The 20,111-nt window shown below is 32.5% G+C and overlaps 2 protein-coding genes across 2 annotated transcripts; one reads left to right on the top strand and one right to left on the bottom strand.

Moving 5' to 3' along the window:
• LOC145612227 (cyclin-B1-2-like) lies at positions 1–2,808 on the bottom strand. Its single transcript, XM_081667609.1, has 4 exons — positions 2,551–2,808; positions 2,369–2,469; positions 602–699; positions 1–301 (listed from the first exon to the last, which is right to left on the bottom strand). The coding sequence occupies exons 1-4, from the start codon at positions 2,677–2,679 to the stop codon at positions 201–203; spliced, it is 429 nt and encodes a 142-aa protein (XP_081523735.1). The 5' UTR covers positions 2,680–2,808; the 3' UTR covers positions 1–200.
• A 1,357-nt stretch (positions 2,809–4,165) lies between these two features.
• LOC145624894 (protein FAR1-RELATED SEQUENCE 7-like) lies at positions 4,166–5,910 on the top strand. Its single transcript, XM_081677980.1, has 4 exons — positions 4,166–4,472; positions 4,616–5,056; positions 5,123–5,195; positions 5,541–5,910. The coding sequence occupies exons 1-4, from the start codon at positions 4,166–4,168 to the stop codon at positions 5,908–5,910; spliced, it is 1,191 nt and encodes a 396-aa protein (XP_081534106.1).
• Positions 5,911–20,111: the final 14,201 nt, after the last annotated feature.

Raw genomic sequence — 20,111 nt, 5'->3', positions numbered from 1 at the left:
TGCAAAAGAGGAAAACTGGATCAACTATTGGAAGCATAAAAATTTAATTGTAAAATCATTCATACTCCCATTAGATCAAGCTGACATATTTCCATAACAAAATGTCTCACTAGATTTAGATGTCTAAGGAACAATAGCAAGATCATTCATACATCCATTTCCAACTATTTGAGAACATCTCCAGCAACAATAGTAACCCATCAGAAGAAAGACGGGGCAACTGGTCCTTTAGAAAGGCCTAGACGAACTTCCATGCCATGATGCATGTCTGGAACTCGGAGGGATTCTGAGTCACGTGGATCTGAAACAGAACAAGATATGAGACCAGCAAATAGCTCAAACTATTAATTCTCATACTAATATGCTATCAATTTGTAGCGAATGTACTGTGATCAAAGATCAAGCAGGTGGGTGCCTCAGTAATAACATATAAAAACTGGAGTGTAGTTAAAAGTTGCAAAGAATATCAGTTGCATCCAAAGTACAAAGAGGAAAATCAATGCAAATACTTAAACTCTATTGGTTCTGCAAACTATATTATGGTTTGGGCAAATAAGAGAAGCATATATTTTGTTAAAACAATAAAAGTTGCGTGTTTTACCGTTCAGATAATCTTCAAAACCAATATCATCTAAAGTTCCTGTCACTGCCTCCAACCCTAGCATAGAGGATGATATTGGTCCAGGAGGCCTCTGGAACCTGCAAAACAATAAGGAATTGCATGATCAGCTGAACTCAGATCACTTTCCTACCAGATCCCTTTTTTAGCACATGCAAGTCAAAGACTAGCAACAAAAGCTCATGTACTATGTATTAGTGAAGCATGTGCCAACAGCATAGAAAACAGATTAAAAGAAAAATGGTAAGTCAGATTGGAGTCACAATAATGCTTAGCACTACAGTTGGTACATTTTTTCACAAATTATACGACACTTGTTAAAGATAGGTATTTGTCCAGAATTAAAGACCAGTAAAACACAGGAACATCATGAACAACCTAGCATGGAAATAGAAAGGTCTAAGAATATACAACTTACCTAATTGATGATGGGTCTCAACAGACATGCAAGACATAGTCCAAGAGATAAATACAATAGATATCGATAAACAACACATGAATATTCTGCCCCAACCCATGGGTAAAACAGAAAATTTGGGAGTGATGTGATCATGAAATTCAGAGTAAATTGTAAGTTAAAACAGTATGCTTCGGTGCTTCCTATTCTCTATACATATAAAAATTATAATTCAAACTTCAGACCTTACTAGCAAAATGATACCAATTAGAGTGCAATCCATCAAAGAAACCACTCCAAATATTTAACCAATGTTCGGCTCAAATGACTGAAAAAACAATTAGAATCCAGCTTATACGCTTGGGCAACTAAAATTTAAAAAAAAAAAAAATGGAGCATCAGAAAGAAACTACTCCAATATTCAACCAATGTTTGGCTCATGCTCTTTTTCCTCACAATAGAGGGAGTAATAGTCCTAGACCAAGCAATAATTTCTCCAAAGCTAGTCCCTTTAATGAGTACCCAATGTCAACTACTTACATATTAGTCTCTAGAAAATCTCATACTAGTAACATCTGTAGATTGATATTACTAAAAATTGTTTCAAACAAGTTTTTTTTTTATTAACTATTAGCAACTTGGCTCAAAACACACTTACAGAACTTTAAACCCTCATCTTCTCTCTCAACACCTACCAAAGATACATAGACTTCTAATCTAACCTTCCTGGCACTGATAGCAAACCCAAAAGGAACAGTGGTAATCCCAACAAGCATACTCGTACTTTATTAGCTGCGATCTTCACTCTCCAATTTCCATTTTCCAACTCAGATATTTCCATTCATAAGGCATAATCACCTCACCAGTCATGATAGATCAGCTGAAATGTCATAGTTCTAGCCTTTCAAGTTTTAACCTTAATATACCACATTCGAACCCACAATTTAGCCTTTAACAATAATCTGCTTAACACTACCTCATAAAGCTGTTGCAGATTCACTTGCAGGTCTAAACCCAACAGCAGTAACCAAGACATTCACAAAATTTCACAACATTTCTTATTAATTAATTCCTAACTAGCGAAACTGATCAAAAACCCTGCTTCAATCCCACAAATCCACCCGAAAACCCCATCACATAAATCCATCAATCACTAATTCAGTCTTTAAGTAGATGCCCACAATCCTTAGTTAAGCAAAATGAACAAATTCAACATCTTAACGCCCGAAATTCATATAAATTAGGGTTTTTCACAAATTCAATTTACAACAATCACAAAACCAGAAATTGAATCGCATTAAAAACAATAAAATCAATAGAAAAAATTAATAGAAAACTAATCAGAAGAAAACCTAGAAAGAATTTGTCGATCGAGGTCCATCTTAAGCGGAAGAGCGGAACCATAAGTGTTAGCAAGAATCTTCCTCTTCATCTCTTGCTGAGTTTTCTCCGCCTAAATCGATGAAATAATCATCAATAACAGAAGAGAGAGAAAGAGAAAGATAGATGAAAATGAAGAGAGAGAAAATTGTACTTTAAGAACAGCAGATTGTAGAGGATGAGCTTCGAGAATCTCGCTCTTGACGCCATGGAAACCGAATCGAAGAGCATCGTTGTGGATTCCTCCAATTTGATGTGGAATGACCTTTGTTCCTTCCTCCATTGTTGAACTTCTTCAATTAGCTTGAGTTTTTTCTGTGTTGTTGTTCTGTGTAAGTGAGATGCATAAATTGATTGCTTTTATTTTGTGCTTTATGTTGCTTTTTAGTTTTGGGCCGCCTTGTTGTACAAGAAATTGTGATTTGTGAGTTGTGATTTGTGAGTTGTGACACTCCTTTTTGTTGCAAATTATAATATGCACCCTTGTGCATATAGTTTTGTGTGCACCACCAATTACACGTTGCCATGTAGCTTCTTCTTTCCTAGCTGAAGTTCCACAATTATTTCCCGCGTTTCTTTCCTTTTTCAATTCCTTCCTAATTTCTCAATTTTTCCTTTTCAATTATCATTCAAAAATCTTCTTTCGTCGATTTTCTCTCTCCTCTAGTTTTCTCTCATCAATTTTTTCTCTCCTTTACTTTCTCTCTCCGTTTATTTCAGTGCTCTTTTCACCATTTTTTATTGCTATGTTCTTCATTGTTTTTCTTCGCCATGGATTTGATTCCTGTACCTAAAGTTCTTGATATTGGAGGTTAGATTTCTTATTTTAATTGATAATATTCGTTAATTAGGTATTTCCAATGTAATTTTTTGATTACTTTTTAATTATTGATAATTATTTGAATTTTTAATTATCGTTTGATTTGAACTCATTCCATAATTAAGTTTTATTTAGTTGCTAAAATTTGATATGACATTGTGATTTTCTGAATTTGATTTTTGGTTTTCTTGAAATTTGAAGTTTAATATGATTCTGAACATTGCATAATATGATTTTTGATTAATTGATTAAGTAATCAAACTATTGATCTATTTCTTTTAATCTTCTTGAATTTTTGAAGAGATTTTGATTAATATGATTATGCAATAGTATTTTGTTAATTTGTGATGAATTTGATCATTTGTTTATTAAACTGTTCATGAATTCTTGATTCTGAACATTCACATCTTTTGATTTCTTGTTGAACAATTTATGTCAAGAATTTGATAGATATACTTATATTTTAGTTTAAAGTGTTTTGAATTTGTATTTTGTATCCGAAGTTTAATATGATTTTGAACATTGCATAATATTTAGGTTTAATTAGTTGTATTTTTAAATTGATTTTGATTTCTTATTGTTTTTTATTAATTTGTGATGAATTTGATCATTTGTTGATGAAATTTATGAATATTATTTGTTTATAATTCGATTAGTCATATTATTAGTAGTTTTACAATATTATGAACACTGTTATTATACTTTTGAACCTTTATGTTATTTTATTGAACTTTTGATCATGTATGTTTTTAAATATAGGAATGTACAAGTAATTATGAACATCCTATCCCTTTATTTGGACTCTCTTGTTTTATTTTTGAACTTTAATAATGTTTGTTATGCATTTTGTTTGTTTATTGCACTTTATAAGTATGAAGTTGTTTATAAGGAAAGTGAGAAGTCTGAATTGCAGTGGAAACAAGTCAAAAGTGACGCGGAGGCATATGAAATGTATAATGATTATGCATTTAGGCATGGATTTAGTATTAGGAAAGGGAAAGTTCGATATGTTGGTAATTCAAGTGTTTGGAGAGGTAGAAACTACCTATGTTCAAATGTTGGTTTGAAAGATACTTCTTCTAAGGTGCCTAAGAAGTTTTCTAAGTTGGATTACCGTACATGTTGTGAAGCTTACATTGATTTTGTTATTGATGAGAAAGGTGTTTGGACTGCTGTTAAACACAATATGGATCACAATCATGCTATGATACCTGTTGAGAAGAGACATCTCCTTAGGTCTCAAAGGAAAATTCAAGGTGAGCATTTGAAGTTCATAAGTACTATAAAGGCTAGTGGGGTTAGGGTTACGGATTCTCTTCGTGCTTTAAGGAAAGAAGTTGGTGGATCTGCTTATCTATGCTACACTGTTACTGACTTACTGATGTTTACAACGCTTTAGCTACTGAAAAAGCTGACAGATTAGAAGGTGGTGATTGTAATGCTTTGATCACGTCTTTTGCTGCAAGACAAGCCAAAGAGAGTGACTTTTATTATGAGTTTGAGGTCGATGGAAATCATGCCCTTTTTAGTGTATTTTGGAGGGATGGAAGAATGCGAAGGGATTATGAAGCTTTTGGTGATTTGATGGTCTTCGATACCACCTATAGAACTAACAAATATGGCATGATTTGGGCCCCTTTTGTTGGTATGAATCATCATTGCAATAATGTCATGTTTGGAATGGGTTTTGTTCTTGATGAAAAGACCAACAGTTTTGTATGGTTGTTTGAGGCTTTTATGAGATCTATGGGAAGATGTCGAGACCCCATAACCTTAATGACTTATCAAGCCCCTTCAATTGCTGCAGCAATTCGACAAATTTTTCCAAGCACTCGGCACCGTTTGTGCACTTGGCACCTTGGTGAGAATTCAAAGACCAATATAGGAGGACTCTGAATATTGAAAGGGTTTCCAGAAGTATTCGATTATTTGCTTAAGTACTGTGAAAGTCCTGCTGAATTTGAACATTACTGGCCAAGGTAAGCTTTTTTTTAATTTTATCTGAACCTTTTAGTTTATATTTTGAACTGTTTCTGTTTGAAATCTGAACTATTACATTTACATATTTGCGGACTTAATTTTATTGAATTTAACTTGATTTGTTTCTTTTTGAACATTAATGTTATATATTTGAATTAAATGTATTAAGTTTTGAACCTTTCTTTATATATGAACTATTAATTATTTAATTTCAACATTTTTACTTTTCATGTTTAACAAGTGCATGTGAACAATATTATTTATGTTTTGAACTTTTGTTGCTGTAATTTGAACAACTATATTATCATTTTGTTTATTGGTTTGTTGTTTTTTGTTTTTAATAGAATGATGACAAAATACAAGTGTTCAGAAAATGATTGGTTAAATCACTTGTATGATATCAAAGAGAAATGGTGTCCTGCTTATTCAAAGGATTATTTTTCGGGTGGAGTTTTGTCATCCCAAAGGAGTGAAACAACAAATCATTATGTTTCCAATAGATTGAATAAATTAGATGGTTTGAGTGACTATTATAGTAATTTTCTTGATGTTATATCAGAGTGGAGGAGTAAAGAAAGTAAGCAAGATTTCCGTTTTTTGACGGGTAACCGTCATCTTGCAGTAGCTAATGTTCGTTTGCTCATACACGCTAGGGAGATTTATACTATTTCTGTGTATGTTGTTTTTGAGGATCAATTTGCAAAAGACATTTAATGTTGTCAAGAGCGAAAGCATGAAGATGATGAGACTATTTGTTATTATGTTTGGAGGCAAAATGAGGACATTATAAGGCATGAAGTTACTTATGAGAATTTCACCTTCAACATCAATTGCACATGTAAGTATTGGAGTTAAATGGGGTTGTTATGTGGACACTCTCTTCGTATATATAATATTCATTGTGTTCAAAAGATACCAGAACAGTACATAGTGAAGAGGTGGACTAAGAAGGCTGTGTGTAGTCATGTTTCTGATGAAGATACATGTCAAGATGTTAAAGTTGTTCCTTCTACTGTTTAGAGAGTTCAAATGGTTAGGAAGTATGTTCAGTTAGTAACATCATGTCAAGAAGATATTTTAGCAAGAACTGAAGTTGAGTATACTTTTCAAATGTTACGTGAAAAGGTGGAAAGTGTGCTAGGTCCAATTGATATTGAAGATGTTGAAGTTAGTGAAGAAGCTAATGAAGAAGTTGATGAAGAAAGGTTCATAAAAAATCCAAAAATAGCTAGGAAAAAGGGTGAGAGAAACTACAGGCCAAAAAGTACTGTTGAGAAAGCGTGTAATAAAGCTAATGGTTGGAAAAAGAAAGTAGATAAATATAAAGATGAAGCCAGAGCTACTGTCCAAAAATTGGTTGTCGAGGTACTTTTGAACCCCTGTTCTATTTATCTGAACTTCTGTCATTTTTTATTGAATAACTTATAATTTTATTTTATTTGCAGGTTTTAGATGATGATGGAGATCCTTTGATTTATTCACATCCAACAACACAAGGTTCAAATCTCTCTGTTCTTCCAAAGAGAAAGAATGTTCAAAGTAAAAATAGTAAAGCTTCAACCAATGTTTCTCATCATCAGCAAATGTAAGTATTTGTTGAACATTTCAATTGTTTTTTTTTGAATACTTTTCTATTTTATATGTTTAATTTCATTTTTATTTTTAGGTTTTTGGTGATGGTGTTAGAACTGGTTTCCAAGCTTCAAATGGAAAAGGATTCAAAAATAGTAACACTTCAACTAAATCTACTCAGCAATCTTCATCTAATGTAATTATTTTTCTATTTTTTTTTTTTTGCACTTTATTGTTTTACTTTTGAACTTTTAATATTAACTTTAGAACTTGTTAATTTTGTAGGTTTTTGAAGGTCAATCATCCAACAATTTTCCTAGACCTAATTCTTCTCAGCCATGCTCGACAAAAGCTTCAAATACTTTTTCAACAACTAATGTTCAGCCTTCCTCTGAAAATTTCTCAAGTGCTTCTCATCCACCTTTTTAAAATGTAATTTTTTTATTGAACTTTTTTTAAGTTTTTCTTGAATTTGTGTTTTTAAATTCTGAACTAACTTGGATTTTTCTTTAGGTTTTTGGTCATCAAGCTTCAGCAAATTCTTCTCAGCCATCCTCATCAAAAGCTTCAAATTCTTTTTCAACAACTAAGCCACCTTTATCAAATGTAATTTTTTTACTGAACTATTTTTGGTTTGTTTTGAACTTTTGTGTTTATATTCTGAACTATTTTGAATTTTCTGTAGGTTTTTGCTCATCAAGCTTCAACTAACTTTCCAGCGAATGTTTCTCAGTCTTCTTCAAGAAATGTATCTTTTTACTGATTTTTCTTTTATATATTTTGAACTTCTGTATTTTATTTCTGATCTTTTGATAATTTTGTAGGTTTTTGAAGGACAATCATCCAATAATATTCCAGGACCTAATTCTTTTCAGCCATCCTCATCAAAAGCTTCAAATACATTTCCAAGAACTAATACCCAGCCTTTCTCTGTAAATTTAACCTCTTTAGTCTTAACATTTTTGACATTTTTTAAAAATAATTTATTAATTTATATATTTTTATGTATATACTATATGTTTTGTAGGTATGTGGATCTTAAGCTAAATATATAAAATCTTTCTCAAGAGCTACTCAGCCACCTTTATCAAATGTAATTATTATATTGAACTGTTTAATTTTTTTATTTTGAACTTTTAATTTTAAATTCTGAATTAATATGAATTTTCTGTAGGTTATTGGTCATCAATCTTCAACTTACTTTCCATCAACTGGTTCTCAGTCTTCTACAAGACATGTAACTTTTTCACTTAACTTTTGTAGATTTATTTTGAACTTCTTATACTATAATCTGAACTTTTAATTTTTGTTAGGTTTCAAGTGGCTGTCAAGGTAAAAAAAGGAAATCATCTTAAGTGAATCATAACAAAGGTTTTCGATATGAGACTAGTAAATGGTTTCAAGTAAGTATGGACATTCTCTTTCTCTATTTTGAATATTTTTGTTTTTGTTTTTGAATTTTTGTTTTGTTTTTTTTTTGTTTTTAGTATTGTTCTTTGAATTTTTGTGTTTTTAGTATTTTGATGCTGGTCGCAATGCAAGGAATGAAGGGTCTCGTGGTGTTGGATCTTCTAATGTTTCAAATTATGATGAAATGTTATCATTGTTTGACAAGACAAGTAATTCTTAGGTTCTTATTACATATGAATATATTTTCATAGGTTTTCAATATGTAACAAAATTCAAATTCTTATTAATTTTCAATATATATGAATATTTTTATCATTACTTTTAAATTGTTTGTTATTATTATTTTTTTATTAGACAAAAAAAATATTGACAAACATATTTTATAAAATGAACAACTACACTTCAATATTTGAAAATAATCTTAATATCAACAACTACACTACAAATATTACATATTTAAGTCAATCTCAATTCAAACTAAAAATTCAAACACATGAAATAAAATCACATTTTCTTGAAATGTCATTAAATCTAAATATTAATTCTCCTCAATTCTTTTTCTTGCTGCCATTTTCATTTTGTACCCTTCTCTATTGGTGGGGCTTAAAATTATTTCTGAACAATACTTGTAGACACCCATTTGTGTCTCCCCTAAACCAAACCCAGTGATGAATACCTTTCACGTCGAATCGTAATCGAATGAAGTGAAAGTGTGGAAAGTTTAGTGTTCCGGATAGTTTTTAATTTCTTTTCTCTTCTGTCTGTTTTTGAAAACTTATTTTAAGAAAACAGCCAATCCAGTTTGGTTGGTCCATGATATGGGTCCAATAGTAGTGTAGTTGGATGGGGCTTGACAAGATCTTTCCAACGATATACTATAAGCCCAATTCCGATGAAGATTGAGGAAGTTATGACCAATTTACTAAACTGGGCCCGGTTTGAGCCTTATATGCGGCCCAATGATCTAGGGGAGGGCCTAATATAGATTTATCATTCCTAATGCAATTAGGAATGGTTTTAGTCTTCTAGATTCTTCTAAAAGGTTCTTTTCATTCCTAATTCAATTAGCATTGATAAATTGACTATTGTTGACTTTTCAGAGTTTTAATTAAAATCAAAAAGCATTTTTGAGGGAAATACGATTTTATCCTCCTATACGGCAATTTTTATCTGATTTTAAGAAAACGCGTGAATTTCTGAATCAGCGCCAAACGCCAGCTGTAGCGCCAGGCGCTAGCATTGGCGCCTGGCGCTAATGTTGGCGTCTGGCGCCAATAGCCAGCGTTGGCGCTGGTTCAATTTTACGTGCGCCAGGACTCTGTTTTGATATTTTATCTTTTTGGCTGATTTTCTTTATGAATAACGTGCTAAAAACTCCGTTTTCGATAACCAGTTTTCATCAACAATCACCAATTATCACCAATTCTAATCTACAATCTATCAATTCTCTCTTATTCTCTCTCTCTTTTCTAAAATAGCCTTTTACATATAAAAATTCCGCATTCATTAGATCTAGATACATCTAGCCATATTCGAAGTTGCCTTCGCCCTAGACGTGAAAGGTTTAATTTCTGAGGGTTTGGTCCCAAATCTCTCCTTCAATTATTTAATTATTGTTTTGTTTATTATTTTCCTTGAAGTTACTAACGTGTGTATTTTGTTATTAGAAAGAGATACGAGGCATCAAAGTAAGTACTTTAATGGTTTTTATTGATATTATGATGTAGAGATCATGTTTAGGTTGTTATTATGATATTCTTAGTATCATGTCTAGGGTAACTTTAATATCAAGTGTGATTAAGAGTATGATGCTTCCTATGTTCTTCCTAATATTTATGATTGTTAGTATCATGTTAGGGTTAAAGATTTGATTTTTATTGCTTAGTGACATGCTAGAGTTTGTTATTAATCTTGTTAGTATCATGCCTAGGATCTTGTTGTTATTATGCTTTAACATGATTTATGATTATTAATTATGATTATGATTATTTTTATGATTCATGATTATGGTTATGAATATTGTTATAATTATTATTGTTATGATTATTTATTATGTTGCTTGATTATATATATTTGTTATTGCTTGATCACGCCTTTTATGCATGTTTAAAGGGAATTTGTACTTGTAATCACGCTTAATAAGATAATTAATAATCTTGTTTAGGGTTAATTTGATTATAATTCAAGTGATCACCAATAATAGATTTGTTTGTGCATTAATATTCAACCAACATAGATAAACAGGTTTAGGGTTAATCCTATTGATTGCATGTTAGTCAGAAAGCGCACATGAATACGATCAGAATAAAGTAGAGGCCTATTATTAGGGCAGATTCAATCTCTTTTAGGTTGAATTTGTACCTTCATCCCCGAACCCTATTTGGTTCAAGAACTTATGGAGTTGACGATCTCATGGATCGTTAAGGGGTGTAACCTTCACCCTGTGAACGGTTTACAAGTTCCTAAAACTTGTTGGCGACTCTTTTGCTCTATCTTCTTCCCTTTTGGATGCCACCGTACTTTAGTGTATGATCATAGTGGGGTTCAAGCTAAGGGATTAACGCTTGAAATATTCCCTACAATACTGCACCCTAAGCTTTCTGATTTGATAAACCTGAACATGTAAGAAAACATATAATTATGAACAAAGTATTAAATGTTTTGAACAAATAAAGAAGACATATGAACACTATTGTTGAAACTCACATCATTTGCTTTAAAATCACAATTCCATTCTAGCAAAGGCTCTGTTGTGTATGTTTCCATGTGTTTCATCACGTAAACACCACAATTCTTATGAACCAAATTGGTTCTCCATTTTATCTTGATCAAGTCAGTTTTGAAACTTAAGACTCTTGCAACATCACTTCCCGCATTTTTTTATCGCATGAAATATGTAAAAGCCTCTAGCTGATAAACAAAATGAAACATTATTTGAACACCTGAACACAATTTACTGAACACAGCTTAAGAATAAAATAAAAAAAATTTAGTACTTTACCATCTTTTGTGGATGATCTTCATACTTTGTAGATGCTTTCACATTCATCGGAAGCTTTCTGTTATCGATCAAATCAATTGTGCCTTTGTACATGTTGATACACATCAAGTAGATGTGCTTATATGCAGCCACTGGAAACAAGAATTCCCTAAATTTTTTTATGTTTTGAATTCCACTATTATTCATTTCATAGCGCAATCTTTGTGCAAACTTCCCATGTCTTATTTCTGTGGTAGTGTTTGCACTTGCACCTTTGTCTGTGCATACAATCAACTGCAATTAACAATTCAAAATAATGAACAATCATTATAAACATAATGAACATTGAAAAAAATATACTGAACAAGTTACATAAAATTATTGAACATGTTTATTTGAGAATATTTAATATTTATTTTCTTACGTATGGCATTGGAGAAGTATATGCTATTTTTTTTGCCCTTGATGTTCAAGATATGAGCCCGAGCATCAATAATTGCTGTATCGATCTCTGCATCTGTTCCAAGTGTCTTCATTTCTTCCATGTTGACACTATTATCTCCATCACGGTATAACACCTCACTGCCAATACAACGAAAAAAATTAACAAAATTAAATTAAGATTTATTTTATTATTTGAACTATATAAATATTTATCTAAACAAATCTAATGAATTTATTAACAATAGAGTTAAATTAGAAAACTTACTCATTAGGCCCATCACTGAATGCATAATCAGACAAAGTTGCATGCATTGCACTAACATTTTTGAACAAATCTTTGTATTTCATCATGAATGGGGACTTTAGACTAGCTGGCAATTTTATCACTTCTCTTCTTGGTCTTTTGTTTGCATTAACATCCTGTTTTGTTGTTGGTCTAATATAACAATATAAAAGTATGGTTAGTTTTTTTGAACTACATATTTATGTAACTGAACTTTATATCTATTTCTAATGAATTTTAACATATATATATACATACATATATATATATATATATATATATATATATATATATATATATATATATATATATATATATATATATATATATATATATATATATATATATATATATATTACTATACAGTTACCCCTTTGATTTTTCAGAAACTTTGTTTTGTTTTCCTGCTTCCTCTTTAGATCTGTACATTTGAACATACAGTTAAAACATTTGAGCATCTAAAACAAAATATTTGAACATAAAAAATTAATGTAGTACTTATATCATTCAATACTTAATAAATACATATGTATTTGTAGTTGTTCTGATTTCATTCAACATATTTATGCCGACTTTTTCAGCTTCTAACCTAGTTGTCCAAAAAATTACAGATTACCCTTTTCTTCCAAAAAGTTACACATTACTTCCAAAATATTTACATATCATCTTCTTTTTCCTTTCTACCCTATTGCCCAAAAACTACATATATTAGTGATGTTCAGATAGAATGACATTACCCTTAGTGATACTAAAAATCCTTCGAAAGTGGGTTGGCCAAAATATCATCAAGTGTTGCATCACTGGTTCCAAATATGTTGGAATACTCACTGGTATCAAATATGTATTCAAAAGCTAGATCCGACAATTTTCCAGCTCCACCAGTTTCTCCTATTTGAAAAGGCACCTCCACTGCCTTTGATGTTCCACCACTTTCTTCCACTTCTTGTTCATGACCTTTCTCTCCTCTACCTATGGTAAGTGTTAGATCAAGGGTACGTCTCCCAGCAATAGCACCTTCTTCCCTTTGATTTCCACTTTCACCCCTTTCCATAGGACCCGCACTTGCTCCAATTTGAGCATCTTGTGGTGTTAGAGGATCCTCAATTTCCAAGGACCAAGCTCTTTCTAAGTGGAAATCCCCCCTAGCTTCTCTTTTCTCCTTGCTTTTCCTTTCTCTTTTTCTATTCTATTTTCAGTTTCTCTTCTTTCTGCTTCTTTTTTCTCAGCTTCCTTCTTCTCCAAGTACTCTCTTTCAATCTGATCAATAGCCTTTAAGAAAGACTCTGTTCCAAAGAATGCTTCATCTTCACTTAAACTGGAAGCATCATTCCTTTTTTTCCAATAAGATTTTCAACACTTTTGATAATCATGTTGTTTGGGAACAAGTCTTTTCCTAGCTTCAACTTGTCAGTCATTTTTGACAAACAACTTCCCAAAGTCTTGACAATTTCTATCAATTCATCCATAAATTCCTCCTGATTTCAACATCAAATAATGAACATAAGCTTACAGTATTTTGAACATGCATTAAAAGTTTATGAACAATAAAAATTTATAGAATGAAGATTTAACTGATTTGAGAATGCAATAATAAAATATTATTTATTATTTGAACATTAGAAAAAAACATTTGAACATTTTACATAAAATTCTGAACAAATAGAAATAAACTTTGAACAGAAAAGTAAATGAACCTTGGATGGCTGATTCTTGTTGATTGGCGAAGCTTCACTGTCTTGTTGTTGAACTTTCACTTGTTGTTGTGCATGTATTTCTATTCTTTGTAACACACTTCCCAATCTAAATTGTGACTTTGCCTCCAATTTCATTCTCTCTTGAATCATATCTTTATTCCAAGCCGAAATGATTGGGTATGTCCTTGGTTGCTCAATACCTCTTTTTTGCACTCGATCACAATACAAAAACTCTCCCATTAAAAAGGCAGACCAAGACATTATTCTATTATGAATTTTTAACAAAATGAAACAAACCTATGCATTAAAATTTTGAACAAAATTAGGAAAACTTTTGAACATCTAAATATAAGTTATAAGGTATATGAATATAATGTATTAAAATTTTCAACATATGGACATATGGCATTAAAATTTTCAACAAACATAACCAAAATCCTTTAAATAAACACAAGAACATAAAGCATTACAATTTTGAATAGTCATACCAAAACCGTTGAACATATGAATACAAGGTATAATTCATATTAACATAAGGCAAAAACATTTTGAACATATGCAATTACAATTTTGAACATCAGGGATAACATTTGAACATAATGCATTAAAATATGAACAAATAAATAATAATTACAAAAGTGAAAATCATACCAACAAGAAAGGCAGTGGTCCCTTAAAAAAGCCCTTAGTGTTTTTCTTCCACCACATAAGACTTTATAGCACATACTTGCACCAATTCAATTCCTTAATCACAACACAATCTTGAATTGAGTGTAGGAATTTGTAGTGGCAGTGAAGGTTTTGGCTTGTTTTCATCATTGAATTCACAGCTAGCACAAGGAAATCTATTTTGAACATTTCAGTTTCTTATCATGTGTTCTTCTCCGTTGATTCAATTTCTGTTGCAACATATTTCCTTTTATGCAATGCTTGCTGATCTCTCTTGTTCTTCTTTTCTTCTTCAGTTTCATACTTCTCAAATATCCATTGGGTTCTAGGGCTACCTGTAGACACCCAAATGTGTCTCCCTAAAACCAAACCCAATAATGAATACCTTTTATGTCATTTGATTATCGAACAAAGCAAAAGTGTGAAAAGTCTAGTGATGAGGATGTTTTTATTAAAATATTTCTTCTTTCTATTTTTGAAAATATTTCTTTTCTTACCTTATTTATGAAAAACGTGCATTCCAGTGTAGTTTGGTCCATGATAAGGGTCCAATAATAGTGTAGTTGGATAGGGCTTTAAAAGACCTTTCCAACGATATATTATAAGCCCAATTCCGACGAATAATGAGGAAGTTATGGCAAAAATACTAAAATGGGCCCGGTTTGGTTTTTATATGCGGCCCCATGATCTAGAGGAGGGCCTATTATTAATTATCATTCCTAAAGATATTAGGATTGATTATAGTCTTCTAGAATACTCTAGAAGGTTCTCTTAAATCCTAATGGAGTTAGGATTGATAATTATGTTTCAAAGAGTTTGAAATTGAATAAAACTACTCCTTTTTAGAATCCTTGTTTTGCACAAAGTGGAATATATTCAAATATTATTTTCGTGCCTCATAATCTTTATCCAAATCTTATATGGTTGGATAGATCTTGAAATTATCTTTCCAATGATATATTATAATATTAAATCCGAGTTATAACGAAAAAGATATGAATGAGATATGAAACTCTATCCAAAACTGACACCCTTCCACTATTTCGGTCATATCTTTTTAGCTACAAAAGATTTTAATCTGATTCTAATTCAGTTGGAAAGTATACTTCAAGATCTTTCCAATGACATAATATATGACTTATTTGGACATCTAGATCAAAAGATATGATAAAAAAAAATCCAAATTAAAAAAACTGTTTTACAGCGCTGGACGCCAAGCCTAGCGTCTGGCGCCAGACCTGGCGCCTGGCGCTAGTGTCCAGCGTTTGGCGCCACACGCGTGTTTGATGCTGCGATCGTGTTTTATTCTTTTCGAAACTCTGATTCGTTTTTTTATCACATCTGGCTGATTTTCTCTATAAATAGCCTCCTATTCCCTCCGTTTTCCATCATAAAAAAATCATCAATTTCCATCAACTCTCTAGTTTTCTAATTCTCTTCTCTATCTAAGCTAAAGCTTACTCTTTCTCTCTGTCTCTTTTCTAAAATAGCTTTTTGCAAACAAAATTCTGCATTCACAAGATCTAGAAACACCTAGCCAAGTTTGAAGTTGCCTTCGCCCTAGACGTGAAAGGTTTTAATTTCTAAGGGTTTGGTCCAAAATCTCTCTTTCAATTATTTAATTTAATAGTTTATTATTTTCCTTGAAGTTACTAACGCGTGTATTTTGTTATTAGAAAGAGGTACGAGGCATCCAAGTAAGTGCTTTAATTGTTTAATTGATATGATATAGAGATCATGTTTAGGTTGTTATGTTGATTCCTAGTATCATGTTTAGGTTGTTATGTTGATTCCTAGTATCATGTTAGGATATATAATGTCAATTATGATTTCTATGATGCTTCTATTTTCTTTCCTAATAGCATGTTAGTATCATGTTAGGGCTATATATTTGATCTTTGATGTTTAGTATCATGCCTAGGATCTTGCTATTATTATGCTTCAACATGATTATGATGATTATTCTTATTATTATAATTATTTTTATGATTGTTATTATGTTGCTTTATTATATTTATTGTTATTGCTTGATCACATCTTTTATGCATGTTTATAGGGAATTGATACTTGTAGTCACGCTTAATAAGATAATTAATAATCTTGTTTAGGGTTAATATGATTATAATTCAAGTGATTGCCAATAATAGTTTTATTTGTGCATTAATATTCAACCAACATAGATAAACAGGTTTAGGGTTAATCCTATTGATTGCATGTTAGTCAGAAAGCGCACATGAATACGATCAGAATAAAGTAGAGGCCTATTATTAAGGCAGGTTCAATCTCTTTTAGGTTGGATTTGTACCTTCATCCTGAACTACCAGTCTTGGTTCTAGACCTATTGGAGTTGACGATCTCCTGGATCGTTAAAGGGTGTAACCTTTACCTCGTGAACGGTTTACAAGTTCCTAAAACTTGTTGGCGACTCTTTTGCTCTATCTTCTTTCCGTTTGGACGCCACCGTACTTTAGTGTATGATCACAGTGGGGTTCAAGTCTAGGGATAATGCTTGAAATATTCCCTACAGTTTTTTTGTGACTCTGCTGGGGAGGATTTCTATTTTAATTTATGAAATCTATTTCGGCAATGATTTAGAATGAGTGGATGAGACTCGAATAGTTCTAAGTATTTCATGTGCGTAATTTTGATTAACATTATTGTCATATGCATAAAAATATCTCATTGGAAAGACCATCCATAATGAGTTAAAAACATAGGATTTTTACACGTAGGAAATTTGAGGAATATCTTTCACAACTAGGATCAAAATAATGCTGCGCGAAACTGGAAAATTTTATCGAGCACATAAAGCTGTTGAGGCATGTAGGAACTAGTGTCAGAAAACAGAGTCTAGCGCCACTGATTTGACTCTGGCCCCAGGCGCCAAAGCCAATTCTTGGCACCGGCCTCTATTTGCTGGCGCTAAGTTCTTCCAATACCGAGCCAGAAATATGCGTTCTAATTTTGACCATTTTTAGCACTGTTTGCTCGATCCTACTTCCTGATTGAGTTTTTCTCACTTTTCTAAAACCCATATGTGTTCTAGATATGGACATAACCCTCTTGGAATTCATTCTCCATCTACCTGATTGAACGCTCTCTGCAACAAAGGGTACATCCGAGAATGTTGAATTCACCAAACCATGGAAGCGAGTTTTTAACTCGCGGTGTCCCATCCACTCGCGTCAACCCTTCACGGTTAGGCTTCCGTGCGGTGCATTCGGACAATTAACCATGGATCCTCTTTGACTAACCCATATCCCGAGCTTTAGAGAACTAGAGCATGGTTAGGTTGCAAACTCATTGCATCATATTGTGCCTACTTGCCTAATTGTGCATTATTTGTTGTGCATACTCTATGTGTTTTTCCTAACCGTTTGTTTGACTTGTGTTTAAGATTAAATAAACTAATTAATGACTAAAGGACTTTGATTAATTAATTTGAGCTAATAAATATGTCTAAAATCGAGTCATAGTCCCTTTAAGTCAACCCGAATTTTTATTCCCGTATACTGCACAAGCGTCAACTTGTTTTGATCATAGCCGGAGTTCTAGGAAGAACTACGAGTCGTACAATCTATGGATATGTAGCCCCAAGTTGTATCTTTAATTTGGCGTTGGTTTCATCCAAATCAGAGTCACAGATCAAACGTTATGACTAAAATACCACAGTCTGTCAAGTTTAATGCATATACGTGAGGTCTTAACTTAGTCTTTGTCCGAGTCTAGTCACATAGTCTAGTCACATGGTCATGACACGAGTCTTAACATGTCACTTGCACTCACAATATATAGCACACACCTTATACTTGTCACCATGACCATGTCTTAGGTTCATGCATGAGTCGGTTTTTTTTTTTCCGTCATTTGAGTTGAGGGTACATTTTATTCCTAATTTTGTCATATCTCTCCATCTACATCATCTTTCCATAATCTACATGCTTTCTCCATATCACAACCTTCGTTCTTCCTACCTTTTTCCATCCATGCATGTTGAATCGAGTTTGAGTCATGTGATTGACAAACAAACAAAAAGAGGGTAATGATGAAACAAATGCACAAGGCAAGCTTCTCGCCAAGATTTCACGCTTTCTTGTTCTTTTTTTCAAACCCTTTCCCCAATAAGTCTAGCATAGGCACCTTTCATCCTCCTTGAATTTATTTCTTAGAGTTTGATTTTTACCCTTCACTTTTAAATAAAAATGAGCATCTATTTCCTTGCATATGATCATTGCATTGCATTGCATTAAAAAAAAATAAAGTCAAACTAAGCACAAGGTATACCAATGATTTGAGGCACCCCTTGTAGCCACATCATATCACCTTTCACCCTTCAAATATGCAATCCTTTTTTGGTAAACCACTTTGAGCCTCGTCTAACGATAGACCTTTCAATTTTCAACCTACATCTACCTAACCTTGGGATGGAATGGTGTGTAACTTATGTAACTTCAAAAAGATTGAGTGACTTCAAAAGATTAAAATATAAAAAAAATAAGCAAATAATAATAATAATAATAATAATAAAAGTGTACAAAAGGGCAAGTGTTCCAATGTCTTTGACATGAACACGTCTTTGATATGAACACGTCTCAGATTGCGTCTCTTATCGAATGCTCGGTACCGTGCCTGAGAAACATGAATGCCAAGTGAGTGATAGACTGCATGATCGGAATTGCCCACAAATATAAAAATAAAATAAATAAAGCAAAAAAAAAAAGGAGCTGAAAAGAGTAGAAAGCCTCAAGCATAAAAATATAAAGATTTAAAAGCAAAGTTGCACACCTTGGGGGCTTATCTAGGGTCTTGAGCCTTTTATTCCCTTCTTCTTCAACCTTTATCCTAACCACGTTACAACCATTAAAAAGACCTTTTTGAGGTATACACACACTTGTGCGAGGTTTGGCTAGAGCTACGTTTGGCCTGATTCCTAACGGATACGTAGGCAACCTCACATCGAGGTGCGGCCGCAATAAATATGTATTCATATTCACATTCACACACCATGATCATATCAAGGGATCTCACTACAACAAATTGACCTTTGTGCCACGTGTAAAATCGTGGCACAAGTTTAAAATTCCCGTGGCCATGAAATATAGCCACGGGAATTTTGAATTTTACTCCCGTGACACAAGAGGCCGTGGCTAGGATATTTGCCACGGGAAAATAGATGTCGTGGCAAGTTTTGAATTTTATGCCCGTGGCAAACTAATTATTTTCGCCACGAATACTAACGTGGCTGAAAAGTACTTTGCCACGAATTTTATCGTGGCTAATAAATTTTGTTGCCACAAACATTACCGTGGCTAATAAGCTTTTTTGCCACATAATATACCGTGGCTAATAAACTTTGTCACCGCACATATTACCGTGCCTAGTTAATTATATTACCGTGACTAATTAATTTCTTTGCCACGATTAATAATGTGGCAAATAAATCTATTGCCACATTACTATTGTAGTTCATTGCCACGTTACTATCCGTAGCTACTAAATTCAATAGGATTAAGCTTTTTTTGTAGAATTAACAGTACAAGCATAGCTAAATATTAAAAAGGGAATTTTTCTCAAACATAACATTTTTCATTGCTGAAATAGATATAATCACAGCATCCCATACATTCAAACATATTAGAATTCGGCAATCGTTACAAACATAATTGAAATAATCTTTTTGTTAAAGACCAATAAATACATATTCGTTCCCCCCGCCCCCCCCCCCCCCCTTCCCAAAAAAAAAAAAAAAAAAAAAAACTCTTATAGCATGCGACAATGCTCCTTCGCGCCTTTTTACCTACAATACATAAATATATAATCAAGTCAATAAAACGAAAATGTCAAATTGACAACATTCAAATCT

The sequence above is a fragment of the Chenopodium album genome, chromosome 3, assembly GCF_948465745.1.
Source record: "Chenopodium album chromosome 3, dcCheAlbu1.1, whole genome shotgun sequence".
In the NCBI taxonomy this organism is placed as follows: Eukaryota; Viridiplantae; Streptophyta; class Magnoliopsida; order Caryophyllales; family Amaranthaceae; genus Chenopodium; species Chenopodium album.
The sequence above is the reverse complement of the archived record's forward strand: the minus strand, read 5'-3'. Positions and strand labels throughout refer to the sequence as shown.

Excerpts from the sequence above, each read along its gene's own strand:
- LOC145624894 (XM_081677980.1), top strand. The coding sequence starts at position 4,166 with ATGTATAATGATTATGCATTTAGGCATGGATTTAGTATTAGGAAAGGG. Across the intron at positions 5,057-5,122 it reads TTTTCCAAGCACTCGGCACC|GGTTTCCAGAAGTATTCGAT; the intron begins GTTTGTGCACTT and ends GAATATTGAAAG. Across the intron at positions 5,196-5,540 it reads TTTGAACATTACTGGCCAAG|AATGATGACAAAATACAAGT; the intron begins GTAAGCTTTTTT and ends TGTTTTTAATAG.
- LOC145612227 (XM_081667609.1), bottom strand. The coding sequence starts at position 2,679 with ATGGAGGAAGGAACAAAGGTCATTCCACATCAAATTGGAGGAATCCAC. Across the intron at positions 2,470-2,550 it reads TACAATCTGCTGTTCTTAAA|GCGGAGAAAACTCAGCAAGA; the intron begins GTACAATTTTCT and ends TCATCGATTTAG. Across the intron at positions 302-601 it reads TTTTGAAGATTATCTGAACG|ATCCACGTGACTCAGAATCC; the intron begins GTAAAACACGCA and ends GTTCTGTTTCAG.